This window comes from Amblyomma americanum, chromosome 3 (genome assembly GCF_052857255.1).
Source record: "Amblyomma americanum isolate KBUSLIRL-KWMA chromosome 3, ASM5285725v1, whole genome shotgun sequence".
NCBI classification, from domain to species: Eukaryota; Metazoa; Arthropoda; class Arachnida; order Ixodida; family Ixodidae; genus Amblyomma; species Amblyomma americanum.
The window spans coordinates 128,911,337-128,931,334 of NC_135499.1; the positions used below are offsets into that span (position 1 = coordinate 128,911,337).

The window sequence follows — 19,998 nt, forward strand, 5'->3', positions numbered from 1 at the left end:
TGACATTCGTTTGGCAACAAAGGATGAATTCACTGCCGCGCAATTAGGAGTTTAAAACAAATCCTCTGTTCCCATCAACCGATTAAAACTCGTGACACTGATGACGACATCGAGACTATTATGGACTCCGTGATCGCTGCTCGAAAGGAGAAGATGGTGTGGTCCAACCTCAAAGGAACTTTTTATGGAGAATGGTGGTTTTTATGGAGAATTGACTCGTACATCATAACATTTCTGTCACACAGTGCAACTACACATCAGGACACCACTTCCTGAAAGTGGACGTTCAATAATAGCATCGCGAGCAATTAAGAGCTCTAGTTTGTTGCTTCACTGTAAGATGGCATAAGTAGTCGTTCTTGCTTTGAACTTGCAGTCGATACCAAATATCAGTAAGACATAAATTGCTGCCTGCTTATTTTCTAGCTGCTCAAAATTAATGTCTAAAGAGCACTGCGAGGCTAATCATTTTTAGGAGTCTGTGAGCCCCTTCAGCCGCTTCCATAAAACAGACTACGCTACAGCCCATCAGAACCCAAAAATATTTCGACAAGCGAGCCGCCCTGCATAGGCTGGCTTACGGCTAGTGATTTCTGAACCCAGCCTGCCAAAGGGGGAGGGAACAAAGGCTGTCTCCACAAGCTAAGTGGCAACAGCTATTTAATATACGCATAAGAGCAACCACAGAGCACAGCTTTGTCCAGGACTGCGCGTGGCCTTTCGAAACACGAAAACAAGAAAAAAAACAGGAAAAGATAGAACGGTGGAGCGTCCAAGGAATAGTGTAGCTATCTTCCCGGTGCTGGGGAGCACTTAGTGCTATTGCGTCATTCGTGCTTTTCCTTCGGCGCCGCGCGTAATGAATGTGCCGGGGCAATCTCGTCGCCATCTATCAAGCGCGCGCGTCAAATGCGCGCGCTCTCGGCGCGACCGAGCCCGGCCGCAGCCAAGAAGGGCGCAGGAGCGCTTTCCTGCGACGCGCTCCGGAAGGGGGAGAAGCCCACTCTTCCTCGCTAGGAAGAGAGTCGCGGAACTTCCCATTCTGTAGCACGCGCGCATGCACTGTGCAGCCCCGTTCGTGGCGTTATATTATATGGCCTTTCTCGCCAGCGCCGACGCCAGAGGGGAGAGGCGATGACCGAATTTTGGCTTGTGTACGTTCCTGCCAGCTACGCTTCATTTAATCTGGAAAGCGGCGATGGAGCAGGCAAGAAACTCGGGGGACACGCAGTCTTTTTCCCTGGCTAGGAGGTAACTCCTTCTTGACATGTAGGCGTTCGATGAATAATAATAATAATAATAATAATAATAATAATAATAATAATAATAATAATAATAATAATAATAATAATAATAATAATAAATTCGTTTTTGGGGAAAGTAAATGGCGCAGTATCTGTCTCATATATCGTTGGACACCTGAACCGCGCCGTAAGGGAAGAGATAAAGGAGGGAGTGAAAGAAGAAAGGAGAAAACTGAAAATTGATTTTTGGGGAAAGGAAATGGAGGCCGCGGTGGCTCAGTGGTTAGGGCGCTCGACTACTGATCCGGAGTTCCCGGGTTCGAACCCGAACGCGGCGGCTGCGTTTTTATGGAGGAAAAACGCTAAGGCGCCCGTGTGCTGTGCGATGTCAGTGCACGTTAAAGATCCCCAGGTGGTCGAAATTATACCGGAGACCTCCACTACGGCACCTCTTCTTCCTTTCTTCTTTCACTCCCTCCTTTATCCCTTCCCTTACGGCGCGGTTCGGGTGTCCAACGATATATGAGACAGATACTGCGCCATTTCCTTTCCCCAAAAAACCATTTATTATTATTATATTATTAAAGGAAATGGTGCAGTATCTGTCCCACATATCAGCGGACACCTGAACCGCGCCGTTAGGGGAAAAATAAAGGAGGGAATGAAAGAAGAAAGGAACAAAGGTGCCGCAGTGGAGGGCTCCGGAATAATTTCGACCCCCCTGGGGATCTTTAACGCGCGCTTACATCGCACAGCACACGGGCGCCTTAGCGTATCGCCTCCATCGAAACGCGGCCGCCGCGGTCGGCTTTTGATCTTTTCTGTTGTTGCTCACTACGCAAAAAAAAAAAGAGAGAAATAGTAAGAACGATGAATTGAGAGGGTTTAAGCCTGAGAAAAAAACGTGAAAGTTTTGAGAAGCGTAAACGCTGCGAACACCAAGCGCAATGCCGTAAAACGCGCAGCGCTGCCTCGCTGTAACGAAACGGCGTATAACGGAATAACGAATATAGCGAAACAGAAATCCGATCCCTCTTCAGACAGACCCGAGTGGAGGTCTATAACCGATCAAAACGTTTCTACTCAGCGAGTCACCCTGCCCCCCCCCCCCCCCCCCCCCCCAAAATCGAGAGAGAAGGAACTTCGCATATCCAGTGATGCTCAATTAATGGAATTTTCCGTTTCATCAGAGAACCTGAAAAGTAAAACTTAATAATAATTGGTTTTGGGGGGAAAGGAAATAGCGCAGTATCTGTCTCATATATCGTTGGACACCTGAACCACGCCGTAAGGGAAGGCATAAGGGAGCGAGTGAAAGAATAAAGGAAGAAAGAGTAAAACTTTGCGTAAAGCGAATTTTCAAGGAGTTTCAGGGCGATTTAAGAACCAAAATTGTCTCCAAACAGACGGAGTTTTCAAGCTGCTGCAAGGGAAAATGGCCTGGAATAGGGAATTTTGGGTCAAACTGAGGAAATTTCCGGTAACGGCACGGGACATCACTGTGCACAGCGCGTTCGTCTTGAATGAGTACAATTCTGGAACACATGCTATTGGAGGATTCTGTCCAGGATTGTACACTACCAGTGCCGTATATGACACGCGATGCAGGTATGCAGTCTTGGCTCCTATGGCATTCTCCTGCCGAGCAAGAGATTGCAGTGCATGTTGAAGAACCCCAGATAGTCTATATTAATCCGGAGCCCTCCACAAAGCCTCAAAGTCGCTCCTTTGATTTAGCACGTGAAAAGCCACTATCGTTAATCAATCACGATCTATGGAATGAACGAGTTTACGGAGGAAGGGGCGACGTGTCCCAAACCATGCGTGCTTCAGGCCGACATATCTGCCACACCAACCGAGAATTAGCTCATCCTCGTCTGCAAGTATTCAAAAAGCTAGAGAAGTCCAGTGTAAGTATTAACTTCGGCCCTGTAAAGCAGACTGACCGTGTAGTTTTACTTATTTTGATTTCACGTGATTTCCTTTGATTGGCTGACTGGACGTGTCGTCTGAAATCCGCTGTTCGTATTCACTGCGCGCAGACGCATCAAATAATAATAATAATAATTGGTTTTTGGTGGAAAGGAAATGGCGCAGTATCTGCCTCATATATCGTTGGACACCTGAACCGCGCCGTAAGGCAAGGGATAAAGGAGGGAGCGAAAGAAGAAAGGAAGAAGGAGGTGCCGTAGTGGAGGGCTCCGGAATAATTTCGGCCACCTGGGGATCTTTAACGACGCATCAAATCAACTCGGGGTTTTATTACAGATCTCATCTGCGGTGAAACAAGGTCGAAGAAGGTCTAAAAGCCCCGCCGCGGTGGCTCAGTGGCTAGGGCGCTCGACTACTGATCCGGAGTTCCCGGGTTCGAACCCGACCGCGGCGGCTGCGTTTTTATGGAGGCAAAACGCTAAGGCGCCCGTGTGCTGTGCGATGTCAGTGCACGTTAAAGATCCCCAGGTGGTCGAAATTATTCCGGAGCCCTCCACTACGGCACCTATTCTTCCTTTCTTCTTTCACTCCCTCCTTTATCCCTTCCCTTACGGCGCGGTTCAGGTGTCCAAAGATATATGAGACAGATACTGCGCCATTTCCTTTCCCCCAAAAAACCAACCAATTATAAGGTCTAAAACAGAAGGAACAAGTAGCTGCGCGAACCCTTTCCAGCGCTGTAAGATCAACTGACCACACGAAACGGAAAAGAAAAAATGGTGGGAAGAAAAAGGGAAGAAAACTCCCACAAAGTGCAAAGAACACGTGGTCCAAAAACCGCGCCAGTACACGTCAGAGCTAAGAGGCCGTATACCTGAACAAATATCGGTTCCATCAAAAAGCGCACGAAGGCCATCACGAATTATACAAGCTTTTGCCACGTGTATGGAAGGCCACGTGCTGACTCGCTATAGTATTTGCACAGGTCCTACTTATTTCTCTCTGCGTTGATTACGGCAACGCGTTGCAAACCACTTGGAGCGGAACGAACGCCACGTGTACCCCTTTTAATTTCACTTCCGACCGCGCGCCTGCGAGGATAAAGCGCGCGTCGCGTAACTACCCTGCTGGGCTAAGCGTGATAGCCTCTAAACGCAGCTTCGACCGACGACTCCATTTCCCGATTTCTACAATAAGAAACACGCGTACGTGGCGCGCATTTCCTGGTGATTTTGCGTCTCTCCCGAAGCGCGGTGCGAGAACTATTTACGCTGAAAACAAGCGTATACGGTCGGAGCCAAAGCTTTCGCCTATTCAACAGCACGACGGCGCCCTATACTCGTTTACAAAGCCCGCGCGGAAAAATGGGTTGTTTACAAGAGGCTACAGATCAGCCTTGGCCGTCGACCTGTTGTGGTATTTCTCTTCCGCGTTCGGGACTCGTCGGGAACCGGTTATATACCTACCTCGACGTGCACAAGGTGCTAAACGTTAACTGATTCGCACTAGCCTATTCAACAGCACGACGGCGCCCTATACTCGTTTACAAAGCCCGCGCGGAAAAATGGGTTGTTTACAAGAGGCTACAGATCAGCCTTGGCCGTCGACCTGTTGTGGTATTTCTCTTCCGCGTTCGGGACTCGTCGGGAACCGGTTATATACCTACCTCGACGTGCACAAGGTGCTAAACGTTAACTGATTCGCACTAGCCTATTCAACAGCACGACGGCGCCCTATACTCGTTTACAAAGCCCGCGCGGAAAAATGGGTTGTTTACAAGAGGCTACAGATCAGCCTTGGCCGTCGACCTGTTGTGGTATTTCTCTTCCGCGTTCGGGACTCGTCGGGAACCGGTTATATACCTACCTCGACGTGCACAAGGTGCTAAACGTTAACTGATTCGCACTAGCCTATTCAACAGCACGACGGCGCCCTATACTCGTTTACAAAGCCCGCGCGGAAAAATGGGTTGTTTACAAGAGGCTACAGATCAGCCTTGGCCGTCGACCTGTTGTGGTATTTCTCTTCCGCGTTCGGGACTCGTCGGGAACCGGTTATATACCTACCTCGACGTGCACAAGGTGCTAAACGTTAACTGATTCGCACTAGCCTATTCAACAGCACGACGGCGCCCTATACTCGTTTACAAAGCCCGCGCGGAAAAATAGGTTGTTTACAAGAGGCTGCAGATCAGCCTTGGCCATCGACCTGATATGGTATTTCTCTTCCGCGTTCGGGACTCGTCGGGAACCAGTTATATACCTACCTCGACGTGCACACGGTGCTAAACGTTAACTGATTCGCACTTTTTTTTTTTTCTGGCACAGGAAGGTGTCATTCACTACGTCAATCGGAAGAACAAACTTGTGTTTCGCGCAACGGTGGTTCAACTCGGTGATGACGTAACTAAGGCGTGATGCATACGTAAGCGGACCAAAAGCAGGTAGGTTATGTAGTTTTTCCAAAAGTAACAAGGCAACGGAGCTTGCTTCTAAGACCTATATGGAACCCTTAGGGCACATCTAAAGACTAAAAGGTCTCGACACAAAGGTGAGTACAATGGTTCTCATTGTCTTACACAAATTTAGAGCTTAAAGGGTGCCATAAGGGCTCTACTATACACGAATCCTGTTGATTGGTCAGTTTTCGACAAACGATAATGCGTGAGACTTTACTCCCTGAGACAGCACCAAAGAGCTGGGCTATGAGAGGCGGCGCAGCTATAGGACACCGAGTAAATTTCTCGACACGATGCGATTTGCGGTTGTTTCTGCATTTCGCATGTCCGTCGCGGCAAGGATTCGATCCCACACTTCGTGCTCAGCAGACAATGCCTCAGCCACTGCGCCACCGCGGCGGGTTATGATCACAAACACGACACAGAAAAAGACCCGGTGCATGACGGGAAGTTGGCGGGACGGCTGCCCGCAAAAAGTGAACAGCCAAAAAAATTCCTTGATTCGTATATCAGTCGTGTCGCCCCCGAACCGCACGCAATTCCGCTCACATGAGCCCTGCTGCTGGCGTCCCCGTAGGAGCGGTCCCCGCCAGAGAGGCTCGTCGAGCCACGGTAATCGGCGCGGTACGTTTGACCTTCAAGTGGAAGTGTGTCAACGACGTGACATACTCGCCGCAGCCTCGCCAACTATGTCCACGTGACTAACCACGTGACTCGCCGTTCGCTTGAAAAGAAGACGGCGCCGCTCTGGCGTGCATACACACTGCCGCCGCCTCGCAGTTTCACGCTATGGATGAAGCGAGTCGGCCGGGACCGTCTGAGCCGTCGGGACGGTCTCGTAGACGACAGGCTGAGTCTGGTCATCCGGCTGACGTTGCCAACCATTAAGCTAGAGGTAGGGAAGTAACATTATGATAATGATGGATTTTTATGGCGCAAGGGCACCTGCGGCCAAAGCGCGCCATGGCACAAGGTTTTTTTTTCTTATACTCGAGGAGTCAAGGTGAGGTCATAGACCCATTTCTCTAGCATTTCACCCTAAAGAAGCCGAACACCAGGCAGAGGGAAAAGCTTGTACCCGGCGGCACTAGGGATCGGACCCCGCACCTCCCGCATGCGAGACGGATGCTCAAACGACTTGGCCATCGCTGCGGTAAGGTAGGGAAGTCAAGCGTGCCAAGCTAGCGGCAGAGGCCGACAGAGAACGGCAGCGTCGACTGGCTCAACGGCGGTTGAAGGATGCCGAGAGGCGGCAGCGAATAGCTTTGGAGGCAGCCGATGCTGCTTCTTGCCTCCGCCATGACTTCGGCTACGGACAAAGACGTTGAGTCTAACCTGGCTTAGTAACACAGCATAGCAAAGCTTTCGCTTGCATAACCAAGCATAGCCGAGTTAAGTCGCAGCCTTTTTTTTTCAACGATACCAGCACGACTGAACGCGAAACTCTTTTACGAGCTCGCAGTAGCGGCTTACGACGACTCTCACCGAGAGTGTGCCTCTTGCTTTTTTTACAGCGAAAGCTGTTAAAGACCACGTTCCCCGCTAATGTGGTGTCGGCGTCGTAGGCGCCGCACATCATGGTACAACGCGTCACGCCGCGGCCAGACTGGATGGAGGCAGCGGCGCGCGTGCATCGCTTCACACAAGCTTGGCCGTGGTCACGCTAACTGGTCAGAATGGAGTGACGTGACGTCACATATGACGCCATGACGACGCACTGCGCTGACTGGTTAAAATGTATCGACGTCACGCATGGCGCCATGACAACGCGCCATGTTAAATGACCAGAATGCGAATCTCTGATCGGTCCGGACACCGTGAAGTCACTCGTGACGTCACGAAGTATTCACTAGAGTTTACCTGTGGTGAGTGCAATGGCATAAAGGTAAGAGACACGCCGCACTCTAGCAAGAGCTAGTAAACATTCCAAATCGCATCGATATATCGGGCCACCCCAGCCGTCGCTGCATTTCGCATTAGCACAGCGGTAAAGGTCGGGCCAATATCAGTTTTTTTTTTCGGAGGTAAAGCATGAATACCGTCTATACTGAGGCAGTACCCTTGGCACCTGTCTTACGCGCAGGTTAGTAAAACTTTCGAAAATGACGAACGCTGCTTAGTGTGTTGCCAGCACATTCCACACAAGACTAACTAACCTGGGGCTTTTCGGCGCATGACAACGAGTGTGAAACAGTGCAACCACGGGAAGAACAAAGGAAAAGTGATACAAACAGCGCCTGTGTGTACGTCTCGCTTTTCCATTGTTCTTCCTGTGGTTGCGCTAGCGAGGTGCGCTGTGTAGTGCACAACACGAAAGCTCAGCGTTCTCCTTACGGATAAACCATACCGAAACTGAAACTATGTCGGTGGCACGCTTTTACTATTCGTTTTCATGTTTCTGCGTTACATAAGTCAAACCTCTCGACAGCGTTTTTATGGATAAACCATACCGAAACTGAAACTATGTCGGTGGCACGCTTTTACTATTCGTTTGATGTTTCTGCGTTACATAAGTCAAACCTCTCGAGCCAAGATGTACCGATGTACCACTCCACCACTCCCCCCCCCCCCCCCCCCCCAATATCCCCCTACTTGTTCGCACTAATACTTCCCATCTTTCACACACGTTCAGTGCGAAAGCCGAACAGCCCGATAATATCACGCAAGCATGCTCAACGCAATACATACTACTCTTCACCGTAACTAAAACACAACCATAGATCACCATTCGTCCAGTCCGTGCTGGTAAAGACGGCGACAGTACAGATAAGCCCTGGACAGGGGTCTGTAAGTTCACTAAAATGCATTCTCCCCCCCTCTCTCGAGCCAACGGAAATCTGGTATAATCACGCTCTCGGTAGTGTCGCTTTCCGCATAACTACATACGGGACTCGTCCATCGCCCGTTCTGCGGAGAAGTGCATGCCGACTTGCCACACGAACTTGGCTTATGTGCGTTTATTTCCTGACTTTGACTTCGTTTCTAGCGCAACCTGCATATAGGTATGACACCCATGCAAAGGCAAACTATCGATTTAGGCAGGTTAATTCACTTGAAGCTGCTTTCGTCTCCAGCGCGCACGTTTTTACTTCGTGTCCTGCACATTCAAGCGACGGCGAGGTGCACAGTCACTACTACTTCCTTTCCCTGGTTTTTATTTACCTGAACAGCGTGCCCGTCGGCTGTGCAAAGAGCCTTGCATAGAACTTCTGTTTACTTGAGCGGATAGGCGGCAGTAATTAAAAGACGTAGCCTCCCAAAGTTACACGCTGAAATGGGCTCAACAGGAAGCACACCCTCGGGGCCACCATCCAACCCTCGCAATTTTTTTCGCGTGAAATACGGAACAGTTAGCACGGCCAACATTGCAGAAATTACACCTAAGAAACAAGCGTTCAAACACAAAAACCACCCTCTTCATTTCGCAGTGTATCACTTACCTTTTTCTTTCTGTTCCACTTACATTGCATTGGGTTTTCGAGACAGTATTTGTAAAGAACTCAGGGACGACGCTTAATCTACCCTTAGAACAACGCGGTAGCACTATATATAGAGAACCCTCCCGCGTAAGTATTACTCTTACATAAACTCATAGATAGCGGTAAGTCCTCCTCAATCACTCCTGGCGCAATGGTGCAGCCGTTAACCGATGCGCCACTGTCCCGGCAGGAGGCTCTTTCAAACAGCCACCGGTGGGGGATTGTGAGACCCAGCCTGTTCTTCCCGCTTGAGCTCCCGTAAGGCTTATTTCTGCACAGACAGTTCTCCGGGAGGATGTCTATCTCACGACCAATGAGCTGATGCGGGGCGCAAATGGTGGGCCGGTGGCAACTGCCATGAATTTATTTGAGTTAACCTTCATTACTACATGCCATGGTGGGCAGGTGGCACCGTTGCAGCTGGACCATCTGCTTTACCGTGACGTGGACTGAAGGCCGTCGGCTTCTCTAGTGAACAGGACCTCAATTGCTATCGCGTCAAAAGCCTCGTATTCAGTCGCCAGATCATATTGCACGCGGGCTTCAAAGCGCGATGCATGCACATATAGCTGCACGCCCATCAAACAGCCCAGCAGTACTCACCGACGGGCACCCAGCTGCGGAGCTCTCCGCGGGGCGCCTGCAGAGACCTGGGCGAGGGCATGCGGTCGGCCGCTCCGCCGGCGGCGCTCGGCTTGGCCAGGCAGCCGGAGCCTATGCACTCGGTGTAGTACATGAGCAGCAGCGCGGCCACGCCGAACCACACGAGCGACGTGACGAGCACCCACCTTGCACGTGTGCAGCCGCAGGACGCGCAGCCGGAGCATGGCTGCTGTGTATTACGGCCTCCGCCTTCCTCACCACACACAACGCGGCTGAGGTCAGCTTCTAACCGCACAGCGTCACTTTCACAGAGCCTCAGGAGAAGAACTGGGAACGGAGGGACGTGCACCACAAAGGGCAGCTGCTCATGGGTCAGTAGTGGTTTGCGGCGTAGTAATGACCGTCACCGGGCAGCGATGGTTTCTTCCCGAGTGCCGTCTCCGAGTTGGAAGAGAACGTCCTAGGGAGCATTGTCGCGCGAACCGCTAAGGGACGACGACGACATAGGTAGCGGCCAACGTCCGTTGCACGATCTGGAGGCGAGCATGTCCAACGATACCCGCCTCGACTGCAGCCCGACACGACAAAACAACGAGGGATCTAAGGAAGAGCCGGAGGAACAGAGAAATAAAAACTAAGCGCGGGAAATTACACTCCTCATTGCTTCTCCTCGTTCTTCGCGCGGGCTTAAGGAGCGATGTCGGAGGGAAAATAACGCGGCGAGAAAAAAAAGGAAAACTAAACTAACGGAAGCAAACAAGGGCTAAGTAGGTTGGTCATAACGCGCGCCTGTGCATGGCCGTGTGACGGTGGGCTTCGCAGCGGCGACAGCACGCCTGGCGTTGCAACGTGAGGAGGCAGCCGACGCAGGGGGCGCTGCAGCGGCCGTGGCTCAACATTGGCGTTCCACTGCTGGCCGGGCCAGGTTGGCGCCTCTCGCTGCACGCCTCGAAGGTGGTCGTCCTGTGGGGAGATAAAGAAAAACAAATATATGAAGATAAAATGCGGAAGACGCAAAGTGGCAAGGCACTGAAAAAGCCGACCCTTTCTTTACACGAACGTAGATACACTCGGTGTATACCCGTCGGCACTCCGCCTTAAGTATCCGATTTTCGTTTTCGAAGATCGTAAAGTCTCGGCGGTGCTACCACAATAAAATTATAGCTGCACTAACCATGATATAACCACAGTTGTTGTCGGGGCTAGTTGGTCTAATACTTGAAACACCATGAAAGATTTTTTAGCGCAAAAAACCTTTCATGGCGTTTCAAGTAACCATGGATGTTATACTTTGTACCGCGTGGAACGAACAGCGGTAAACATACAAAATGCAAGCAATTTTTTACGCAAATCCGTCACCAGATCCCTCATCACGAAGGAAAAAAAGCGCATGAGGTTGCGACAAGAAAAATCGCTCGTGCTATCCTGGTTCCAATGACTTTTCGCCTCTCTTTCACTTGCAGGTACGAAACGCGATGCACGAAGGATTCCAGAGGTATACTGTTACACACAAACTGAACAAAAAATGGCAGGAAAAAAATGGCTGTGGTTTAGCTCTGGTTAAACTTGGAGTGACGCGAGCGCTACATCTGGCCGAGTGGAACTCGCACAGTCGAATTGCTCAGTCAGTCTTTCGCCGCTCCGTTTCGCTGGGCATTCCTTCTTCATCTTCGTCCCTAAACGTGGTTTCACTCCCCCCCCCCCCCCCCCCCCCCTTCGCGTAACCAGCCACGGCGCCGCCACGGAGCTCAAGGGGTGCCACGCTGAAGGCTCGAAGTGCTAGCGTAGTGTAGCTCTCGCTACAAAAGAACAAAACGCAGTCAGCAGCGCCTGAAAGCGGGAAACGTCAGACGTCAGCGTCGCCTAAAAGCCTGCCGAACGTCGGAAAGCGCGCGCAGCAGAGCGCGCAGTCAGCGCGGCGCGCATGCTAGGATTTCAGCAGGGCGCGGGATGCAGCGGGTCGCGCGTGATTAACGATGGGAAAGCAGCGCGGCTTAGCGTCGCAAAACGACCGCAAACGCGACGCGATGCGACGCTTAATCAACGTCGCGTCACGGTTGGTTAAACCTGACCGAAAACGCAATGAGCCGAAAACCGCGCGTCACAGTCTACGCAGCGGCAACACAGACATTCCAACTTTTATTTATTTTTGCGAAGTTTACACGCGAAGAAAGGAAGGCGAGGGAAGGAGGTGGGGGATGTGGCGAAAAGTCAAGCATGTAACCACATAGCACGGTTCACGAATCTGGCCCACCGCATTTTTATATGAAGGGATTGGGGTTCACCGCGCCCGCACGGGATGCCCCTCTGCTGGTTGCGAGGGAAGATTCTTGCTGGAGCCGACCCCAGGTGATGCTTAAATCACGTAGCAAAATTTAAAAAAATATCCTCTATAAAAGCTATTCGCGGACAGTTATAAACTACGACACAAAAACAGACAGGTATTACAGAGAATGCTACTTTACGCTCAGGATTTAGGTATTAACCGTTTGTATCGCGTCGGCTACGTATGTGGACACAAAGTATGCCCATGTTATCGACAATATAGCCGAAGTGAAGTGAACCAGCACACAAATACTGCTATACCACGTGGTACGCGGCCGCTAGGATACAGAGGGTTAACAGAGTACCAGCATGGATTTTTCACTGTATTGGGTAGATGGAAAAAATGGGCGGCAGCAGCTACAAAACATAGTTCAGTCTGTGTAAGTACGCACAGCAACCCCTCTCTATACAAACAGCGAAAACTTGGATCAGCAGCCACGCCGTGGACATGCGCACATGCAGGCACTCATCAGAGTCGATCTTTACAAAATGCATGAGCGGTTCAACCTGAAACCCAAAGCTCCAACAGAACCCGCCTCTCGCACCGCGGAGAATAAAAAAAAAATTCAAGCGTATAAGTGACTCCTTTCTGCGAAGAAAATACAGCACCGCCAAACAGGCCAGTTAACGGCTGTCCACAGCGGGAACTGCCTTTCTTTACACGCAGAGGGCACGCGTACCGCATGCACCGGACACGCGTACAATGTCTCGCGGGAGAAGCATGGTACATACGTAGCTGGCCGTCGAGCGGCGTACGCCAGGTGCACACGCACGCACAAGGTGACGGTATAAGGGCGTGAGGGTAACTGCCTGCCAACGGAAGTAAGGAGACGGAAAAGGAAGCGCACCAAAGAAGCAAACTCGCCACCTTGCTGTCGACCCCGAATGCCGAGAGCGGCATAAAAGAGCGAGATCTCACTCCGAGATGGCCGTCAGCAAAGAAAGGACTCTCGCTCGGCGCGCGAAGAAGCGCCTATCACTATACCACCGCGGCATTTACCTCGGCCGCCCAGAAATTTACGACGCGGGCAAGAGAGAGAGAGAGGGAAGAAAAAGAGGAGAAGGGTTAGCATCGTCAAAGAGGCGATGCCACGAAAGAGAGCCGCATATACAACAGCTGTTCCGTCGATAAGTGCTTATCTGGCGATTCGCCACCGCAGCGGCGGCCCCGACCGACGAGCAACGGCCACCGCCTCCGACGAAGGGACCTTCTCCCGCCGCCGTAAAGGACGAGATAGGATCGCCACACATCAGGGGGAAGAGGCACCACCGCACCATTTCCTCCTCCCCGCACCCTCCGCTCGTCTAAGAGCGTGCACCACGAGTCCGTTCTTTCGGAGCTGGCTTTTTTTTTTTTTACACCTTCGCCGAAGGACCCGTCTCTCTCTCTCTCTCTCTCTCTCTCTCTCTCTCTCTCTCTCTCTCTCTCTCTCTCTCTCCAGCTCCTCCCTTATACGACCCCGCACATACGATCGGGGGCTCAGCGCAAGAATGATCGCGCTTGCGCGAAACAATTCAATTTAGCGTCAACGCGCACGCACGAGAGCGGGAGGTGAAGAGGGAGAGGACAGATTACGATACATGGCGACGCCGGCGAAACGACCACTGCCCACGTAATATCGCCGTACAAAGCGGACTTTTATTTTTATTTTTTTTAATTTTTTGCTCGGAGGTTTACAGCGAAAGCTGTCCGAGGCACTTTCCGGGAGGATTTGTGGGCTGCGATGTCGTCGTAACTAAAAGCGCCCGAGTGCACCGTCCGTGTGTTTAAAGTTCGTGGCTTTCCGTATAGCGGCGTAAAAAAACAGTATTAAAGTAGAATGGTTTATGGTTTATAGCGTTTAACGTCCCCAAGCGACTCAGCTAGGCTATGCGGGAAGCTGTAGTGGAGAGGGCTCCGGATAATTTCGACCTCATGGGGCTCTTCACTGAGCGCTAACATCGCACAGTATACGCGGGCCTCCAGCATTTCGCCTCCGTCGAAATGAGGCAGGGATCGAACCCGAGTCTTTCAGTTCAGAAGCCGAGCACCGTAACCGCTTGAGTCACCCGGCGACAGTGTATTAAGTAACAGAACCAACTAGCTCATGTCCTCATGAAAATGCATTCGTTTTTGTTTTCTGCTTTGTACCGTCGTCGCGTCGACTGTGCTGTATAAACGAGACTGAACACTTCCCACAAAGCAATAGCTGTCAATTCGCCGCGGAATCAGCAGGAGGCGGGGGAGAGGGGGGGGGGGGGGTGAGGAGGGGGGGGCGTGCGCAGTTCTGTTCAGTTAATGCTATTTGGGGGAGGTGGTGCTTAACGTCCATGTCAGCGCATAAAAGGACAAGCGCCATGATACCGCGAGAACTGCCTCAGTCTATGGTCTATGGGGTTTAACGTCTTAATGCGGCTCAGGCTATGAGGGACGCCGTAGTGGAGGGCTCCAGAAATTTATACCCCCTGGAGTTCTTTAACGTGCTCTGACATCGCACAGAATACGGACCTCTAGAATTTCGCCTCCATCGAAATTCGACCTCCGCGGCCGGGATCGAACCCGCGGGAACTGCCTCAGTGTATACTCCGTTAAAATATCAGTCAGTTAAGAACGAATTCATTGACGCTGTTCGTGAAATAAATATAGGTTATACTTTGAGTTGCAAAGGCCCTTGGAAAGGATAAGTCCTCGCAGTCTTTGTAACAAAATGCACCATATAGCCCAACAAGTTCTTCTAATCGCAGTCTTTTATTGCAGCAATGAAGTACCCAGCTGGAAAGCAGACTTAAACGGCTCGAAGAAATGTCCACGGGCAAAATTTCAGACACAGAAACACAGCTTACTCGTGATTAGCGAAAAGCAAAAGCGCCGAGTGCGTTAAAAGTGCCGTCCGACTCTACAGAGTCGTAGCTGCGAGCCTGTTTCTATGATCGCCTGCGCCGATCGGGTGGCGCACCCCAACAGCTGCAGCAGCACGCTACACTAATTCGAGAAGGAAGCTCGTTCTGAACCTCGTAATAAAGTTCAGAGGTGACATTCACGGCCTATACGCTCTCGTAACCGATGTGGACAAACAATCGAGGAGCGGAAAGCGCGGCGGAGCGTCTAAGTGATGCGGATTCAGCTCTTACTTATTCCGAAAGCGGCACGCCGGCGTTATGATGATCTCTGACGTTGCGTACTAAAAGTCGTCGTTGCGTATTCAATGCCGTTACCCTGCATCGCAGAAGTATACATCTGATCTTGCCGGTCAGTTTTCGATCCTTAACAATCGAACTCAAAGGTCGAGACAGGACAGCAAGAGGCGCGCGAGACTTTTACACAGGCGAAATACGCTCCGAATAGCGCATTAAAGGAACGAAACCAGACACAACATCCCAACAATCGGGGATATCTCTTCGGGAAAACTCGGAAAAAGCGTTACGCCGCATGAGGTTGTCGAAATTATTCCGGAGCCCTCCACTACGCCACCCCTTTCTTCCGTTCTTCTTTCACTCCCTCCTTTATCCCTTCCCTTACGGCGCGGTTCAGGTGTCCAACGATATATGAGACAGATGCTGCGCGATTTCCTTTCCCCAAAAACCAATTATATATATCACGCCGCATGACACTATACGCACCGCTAAGCCTTGCGAAACAATGTGCGCATGCTCACAAGAGCGCCCGCATGGGCGGGGAGGAGCGGACCGCAGAAACGGTGAAATAAATAAATAAATAAATAAATAAATAAATAAATACTGTCTGCTAATTGCGCCGGGTTGAGTTGTATGCTAAAGGTGGGATTAGCCTTGCTTAGCCTGCCGGCGATTGCTCCACCGTAGCGTCACTTATATGTTAATAATAACCTAAAACCTGTCGGACCTGCCCCGCTATGTGCACAGTCACTTATAATAGTACACGTTCCACTCCCGCACCGACACAGTGATCTATGTTCGCATACTTTATAAACAGGATCCCGAAGACCAGCGGCGCTGTACCCTCCCTCTCGCTCAGACGCAAACACCCACCACACACTTCATCCTAAATGCGTCAGTTGCCCAGTTGCGTCACCGCAATGAAACCAACATCGTCATCATCACCACCACGCAGACGTCAGCGAAGAAGCTGCTTACGTCTTGCCTGCCCTATGGGGAAAACGAAAGCAAAAGAAGACAAGAGATACGGCAGGGCAAATGTATAAATAAAGAAGAAAAAAAAAGCTTCGACACCGGCTGAGGCATATCGAAAAGAAACGGTCTCGGGTGTGTGTGTGTGTGGCAACGAAGAGATAGCGCAGGAGCCGCTGAGCCATAAAGCCTGGTTTCAAGCTGAAAGCGTGGATATAGCAGCAGGTATACCGCCATATTACGCGGCCAGGCAGGCGCTTCTGAAGCGATGGATATACATACACGCCCAACAACTGTGCCAGGAAAGCTCGAAATACTTGCGACTTTTCCTCCAAGTTAGTTCCCGCTTTCCGCTAAGCGAAGACATAATCCCCGGCATCACTTACCTGCGCCTGTCTTGTCTGACACACAGATTCACAATGCTGTCATAATTACCGTAGTTAGCCGTATATAACCCCTCTCCTCTTTTTTTTTACCCGAAAAACGTGCACACGCCGGCAACAGGCCACGCAAGACAAAAAAAAAAACACTTTCTAAGAATAAAGTTTAATCTCCGATTCCAAAACGAGATAGCTCATTGAGGTGTAGTGCCACTAAAAAGCTGGGATACGCAATGCCTTTCAGGCGCAATCAGGAGGACTTCCAACCTGAGCACAAGGTCTTGAAGAGATGAGCTTTTCCTCGACGACGAGGTATATAGACTGCAATTCCACTGAAGACGAGGACGAATAAGCCCCTTGTCTTCAAATAATTATTACGTCTGCATATTAGCAACAAGCCAACTTATATAGCGTTTCCTTGTGTCGCAGGTCATGTTGTACGCGGGTAAAGACGGTACATATTTTAGTCTCTCGGTCGATAACAGCAACCTTGACGTACGCACAAAGGCAATGCGATAAGACAGCCCTTAGTGTGACGACGGGAGCCCACACCGCGCCTTTCACGCCATAAGCTAAACTCGTCCGGGCTGCAGCGTTGGCGCAGGCTGGGGCCCAGAGGTTTCCGCATAAAGCCAGGAAGAAGCCGACCCTCGCCGGCCTGATAATGCGCGCGGCTTCCGCTCAACGCGTCTGACGCCGAGCATACCGCGCTTCGAGGATGCTGCCCAGCGTTTATCGGTAGCGCCAGCGCTTGTAAAGACCACCTGACCGAAGTTTGTCCGCGTGCAGCCGCCTCTCAGCGTGATGAGGATTGGAAAACATTTCATTCGCGGCATAGATAATTACCCTTTTCCCCCAGCGATTTTAAATAGAGGAAGGTTTGACCTACGACCGCTAAACCGCCAAATGAGCATTGAGAAGGTATGATTCAACAGCGCCCTAATTTATCTCCGCATCTGGTTGGTTTATTGGTTTATTGGGGCTTAACGTCCCAAAGCGACTCAGGCTATGAGGGACGCCGTAGTGAAGGGCTCCGCAAATTTCGACCACCCGGCGTTCTTTAACGTGCATTGACATCGCACAGTACACGGGCCTCTAGAATTTCGCCTCCATAGAAATTCGACCGCCGCGGCCGGGATCGAACCCGCGTCTTTCGGGCCAGCAACCGAGCGCCATGACCACTCAGCCACCGCGGCGGCTTTATCTTCGCATCTAAGAAAATGTCTGGCTATCACTCAAAAGGTTGAAAGGGTGGGAGGAGTCGCTCTAGTAGTCTCGAGACGTCGATGTTATACAGGTATGCGAGCCCGCATCGTTCTAGTCACGCGTATGCGCATACCAACGGATGAACACCGCGGAGCCACCGACATCAAGTGCCGCGGAACTACATTCTTGTGTGGCCCCCCTCCTCCTCCTCCTCTTGAGAAAAAGAGTCTGGAACTCCCACTACACCACCAAGCTTTCATCATACAGTCCAAGCTCGAATGCAACACGACAGGAACAAATAATTCGCGCCGGACACGGCGCGAGTGCATAAGGAAGGCGGCAAATGAATGCCACGGAAACGCCACCAAGCGGTACAAAAAAACAAAGCAGAGTGAATGCTGGAACGGAGAGCATCGCTGAGCCGGCGAAACGAGAGAGAGCGAAATGAGCCGGCGAAGCCCCGACGCAGCTCGTTGGGCAGCCAAATCGCGTCGCGCGGCCGCCGGCGCGACAGCTGGCTACAAATGGCGCATGTGATTTGCATAATTCGCCAGCGCCCGCGGCCCAGTGCCTCTCACGTTCTCGATTTGGTCCACTCACGCGAACGGCGCGCATCGCTTTCCCCCCTCATCGCACGCGAGCGCCGCGGCGAAGCTACACTCGCGGCTCGAAAGGAGGGGGGGAGGAGGGGGGGGCAGAATGGCATATCGCCGGGCTATACGCGTGCCAGCAGTCCCTCCACGCCATCGTTGCTCATTCAGTACGCGAAGCTTACGGTTCGCAAGGAGGATGGGAAAGTGTGAAATGCGAACGAGGAGAAAGGGAAGGTGGGCAGCGTTATACTTTGGTCGCCTTCCTGAAATTCCGTGCACCGTTGCGGTGTGGCTCGCAGCGCGTATGGCTGCACGCCTATTTAGTTACAGCTTACGAGCAGCACCAGGTTTACCGCTACCCGCCTCATCACTATTCTCTGCTGTTCCTCCGTTGTAACATGCAGTTCGTTAGATAACGTCTTTTTTGATACGTTAACCTAAAGGTAACATCCGTGTTTTATTAATAAAATTGCTACACGAGCTGAAATATGCAAAATTTCTGCTCAAACTTTAGCTTTTTTTTAGAGTTCAGCGAATCAGCCTATAGAGTAAAGCCAGAAAAGCATCACGGTAAGCCAGGAGACGCTGTTGTTAAATACGTGCTGAATGAGACATACGGGCTGTTTAGAAAACAAAGCCTCACAAATCTATCCGAGGTAAGACGTACGCGAAACCCTCGAGAAGCGCGGCGCACCGACCCGTAAAGCGAAACACACGGCGGTCAAATGCGTTCTCTCTTCGCAAACGGCCCGACGGCGGGGTTCTCCCGACTTTCGCAAGCGTGCGTCGAATTAGCGAAACGACGCAGCGCCAGCGTTGCGGGCAGCGCGTTCGCACAGTCGAGCGCTCTCTCCTGTGGGCGGCCATACATCATCCCGGCCGTTGGCACAAGCCCTGCTGCCGCCGCGCCCGGCGTCCCGTATCGCTCCAATTAAGCGCCCAAAACGAACGACACAAAAACACGATGGGACAGTCTTGTGAGTGATCGTCCGACGCGTCGCACTGGAATCCACGCCGCATGGATGCTTTTTCTTCTCTCCCTCTTCATTTAGCGTTAAGTAAAGGATCACGGAAAGGGAAACACGATTAGATTGCCAGCCACGCGTGCGAAAATACGCCACTGTAGCCGCGACTAACCAGTTCGCGATCGCCATTATTCGTCCAAGAGAATCGAACGAACGAGCTTTCTATAGGAGCCGATTATCCTCCACTTTATTCCACTCGGAGCCCGACGCAAGCGGCACACAACAACAGCGATCCAGCGACCGTCGGCAGCCAATAATACGTAAACCAGCCCAGCGGCCAGAGCGTCAGAATGAAGGATTCTTGAAACAACCACAGACGCGTTAGATCAAGGGAAGCCAAGAAACCGTGGCAACTTCCCGCGCACTGCCTCGATCATGAACTCGTCCTTCGCCACTGCGCCGACACGAGTCGGCGAGCCAGGCCCCGTTCGGTCCATTTTTAGCCACAGGCCCATACCGCTGCTTTGAAGCAAGTTTTGTTGTGTGTTAGCACTTAGGAAACGAGCTCTTCGCTACCACAATCGTCGCGCTGTTTCCAAGTGGCAGCGACAATAGTTAGGCATTCACCTCCATAGGATTATGAGGTACGGCGATGTCCGTTTTAAGCAACCCATTTCACGGCGTGAACAACGGCAGAAACCGAAGCAGGCGGCGCGCGTGCTTCTTA

General features: G+C 51.4%; 1 protein-coding gene across 1 annotated transcript in view; it reads right to left on the reverse strand.

Annotated features, from left to right (window-relative positions):
* LOC144124912 (polypeptide N-acetylgalactosaminyltransferase 13-like) overlaps window positions 1-10,088 on the reverse strand; it is a 34,563-nt gene extending 24,475 nt beyond the window's left edge. Inside the window, 2 exon segments of the mRNA XM_077657859.1 lie at window positions 9,717-9,897; window positions 9,899-10,088. Of these exon segments, the coding sequence (XP_077513985.1) occupies window positions 9,717-9,897; window positions 9,899-9,940 (223 nt within the window). The 5' untranslated portion in view covers window positions 9,941-10,088.
* Window positions 10,089-19,998: the final 9,910 nt, after the last annotated feature.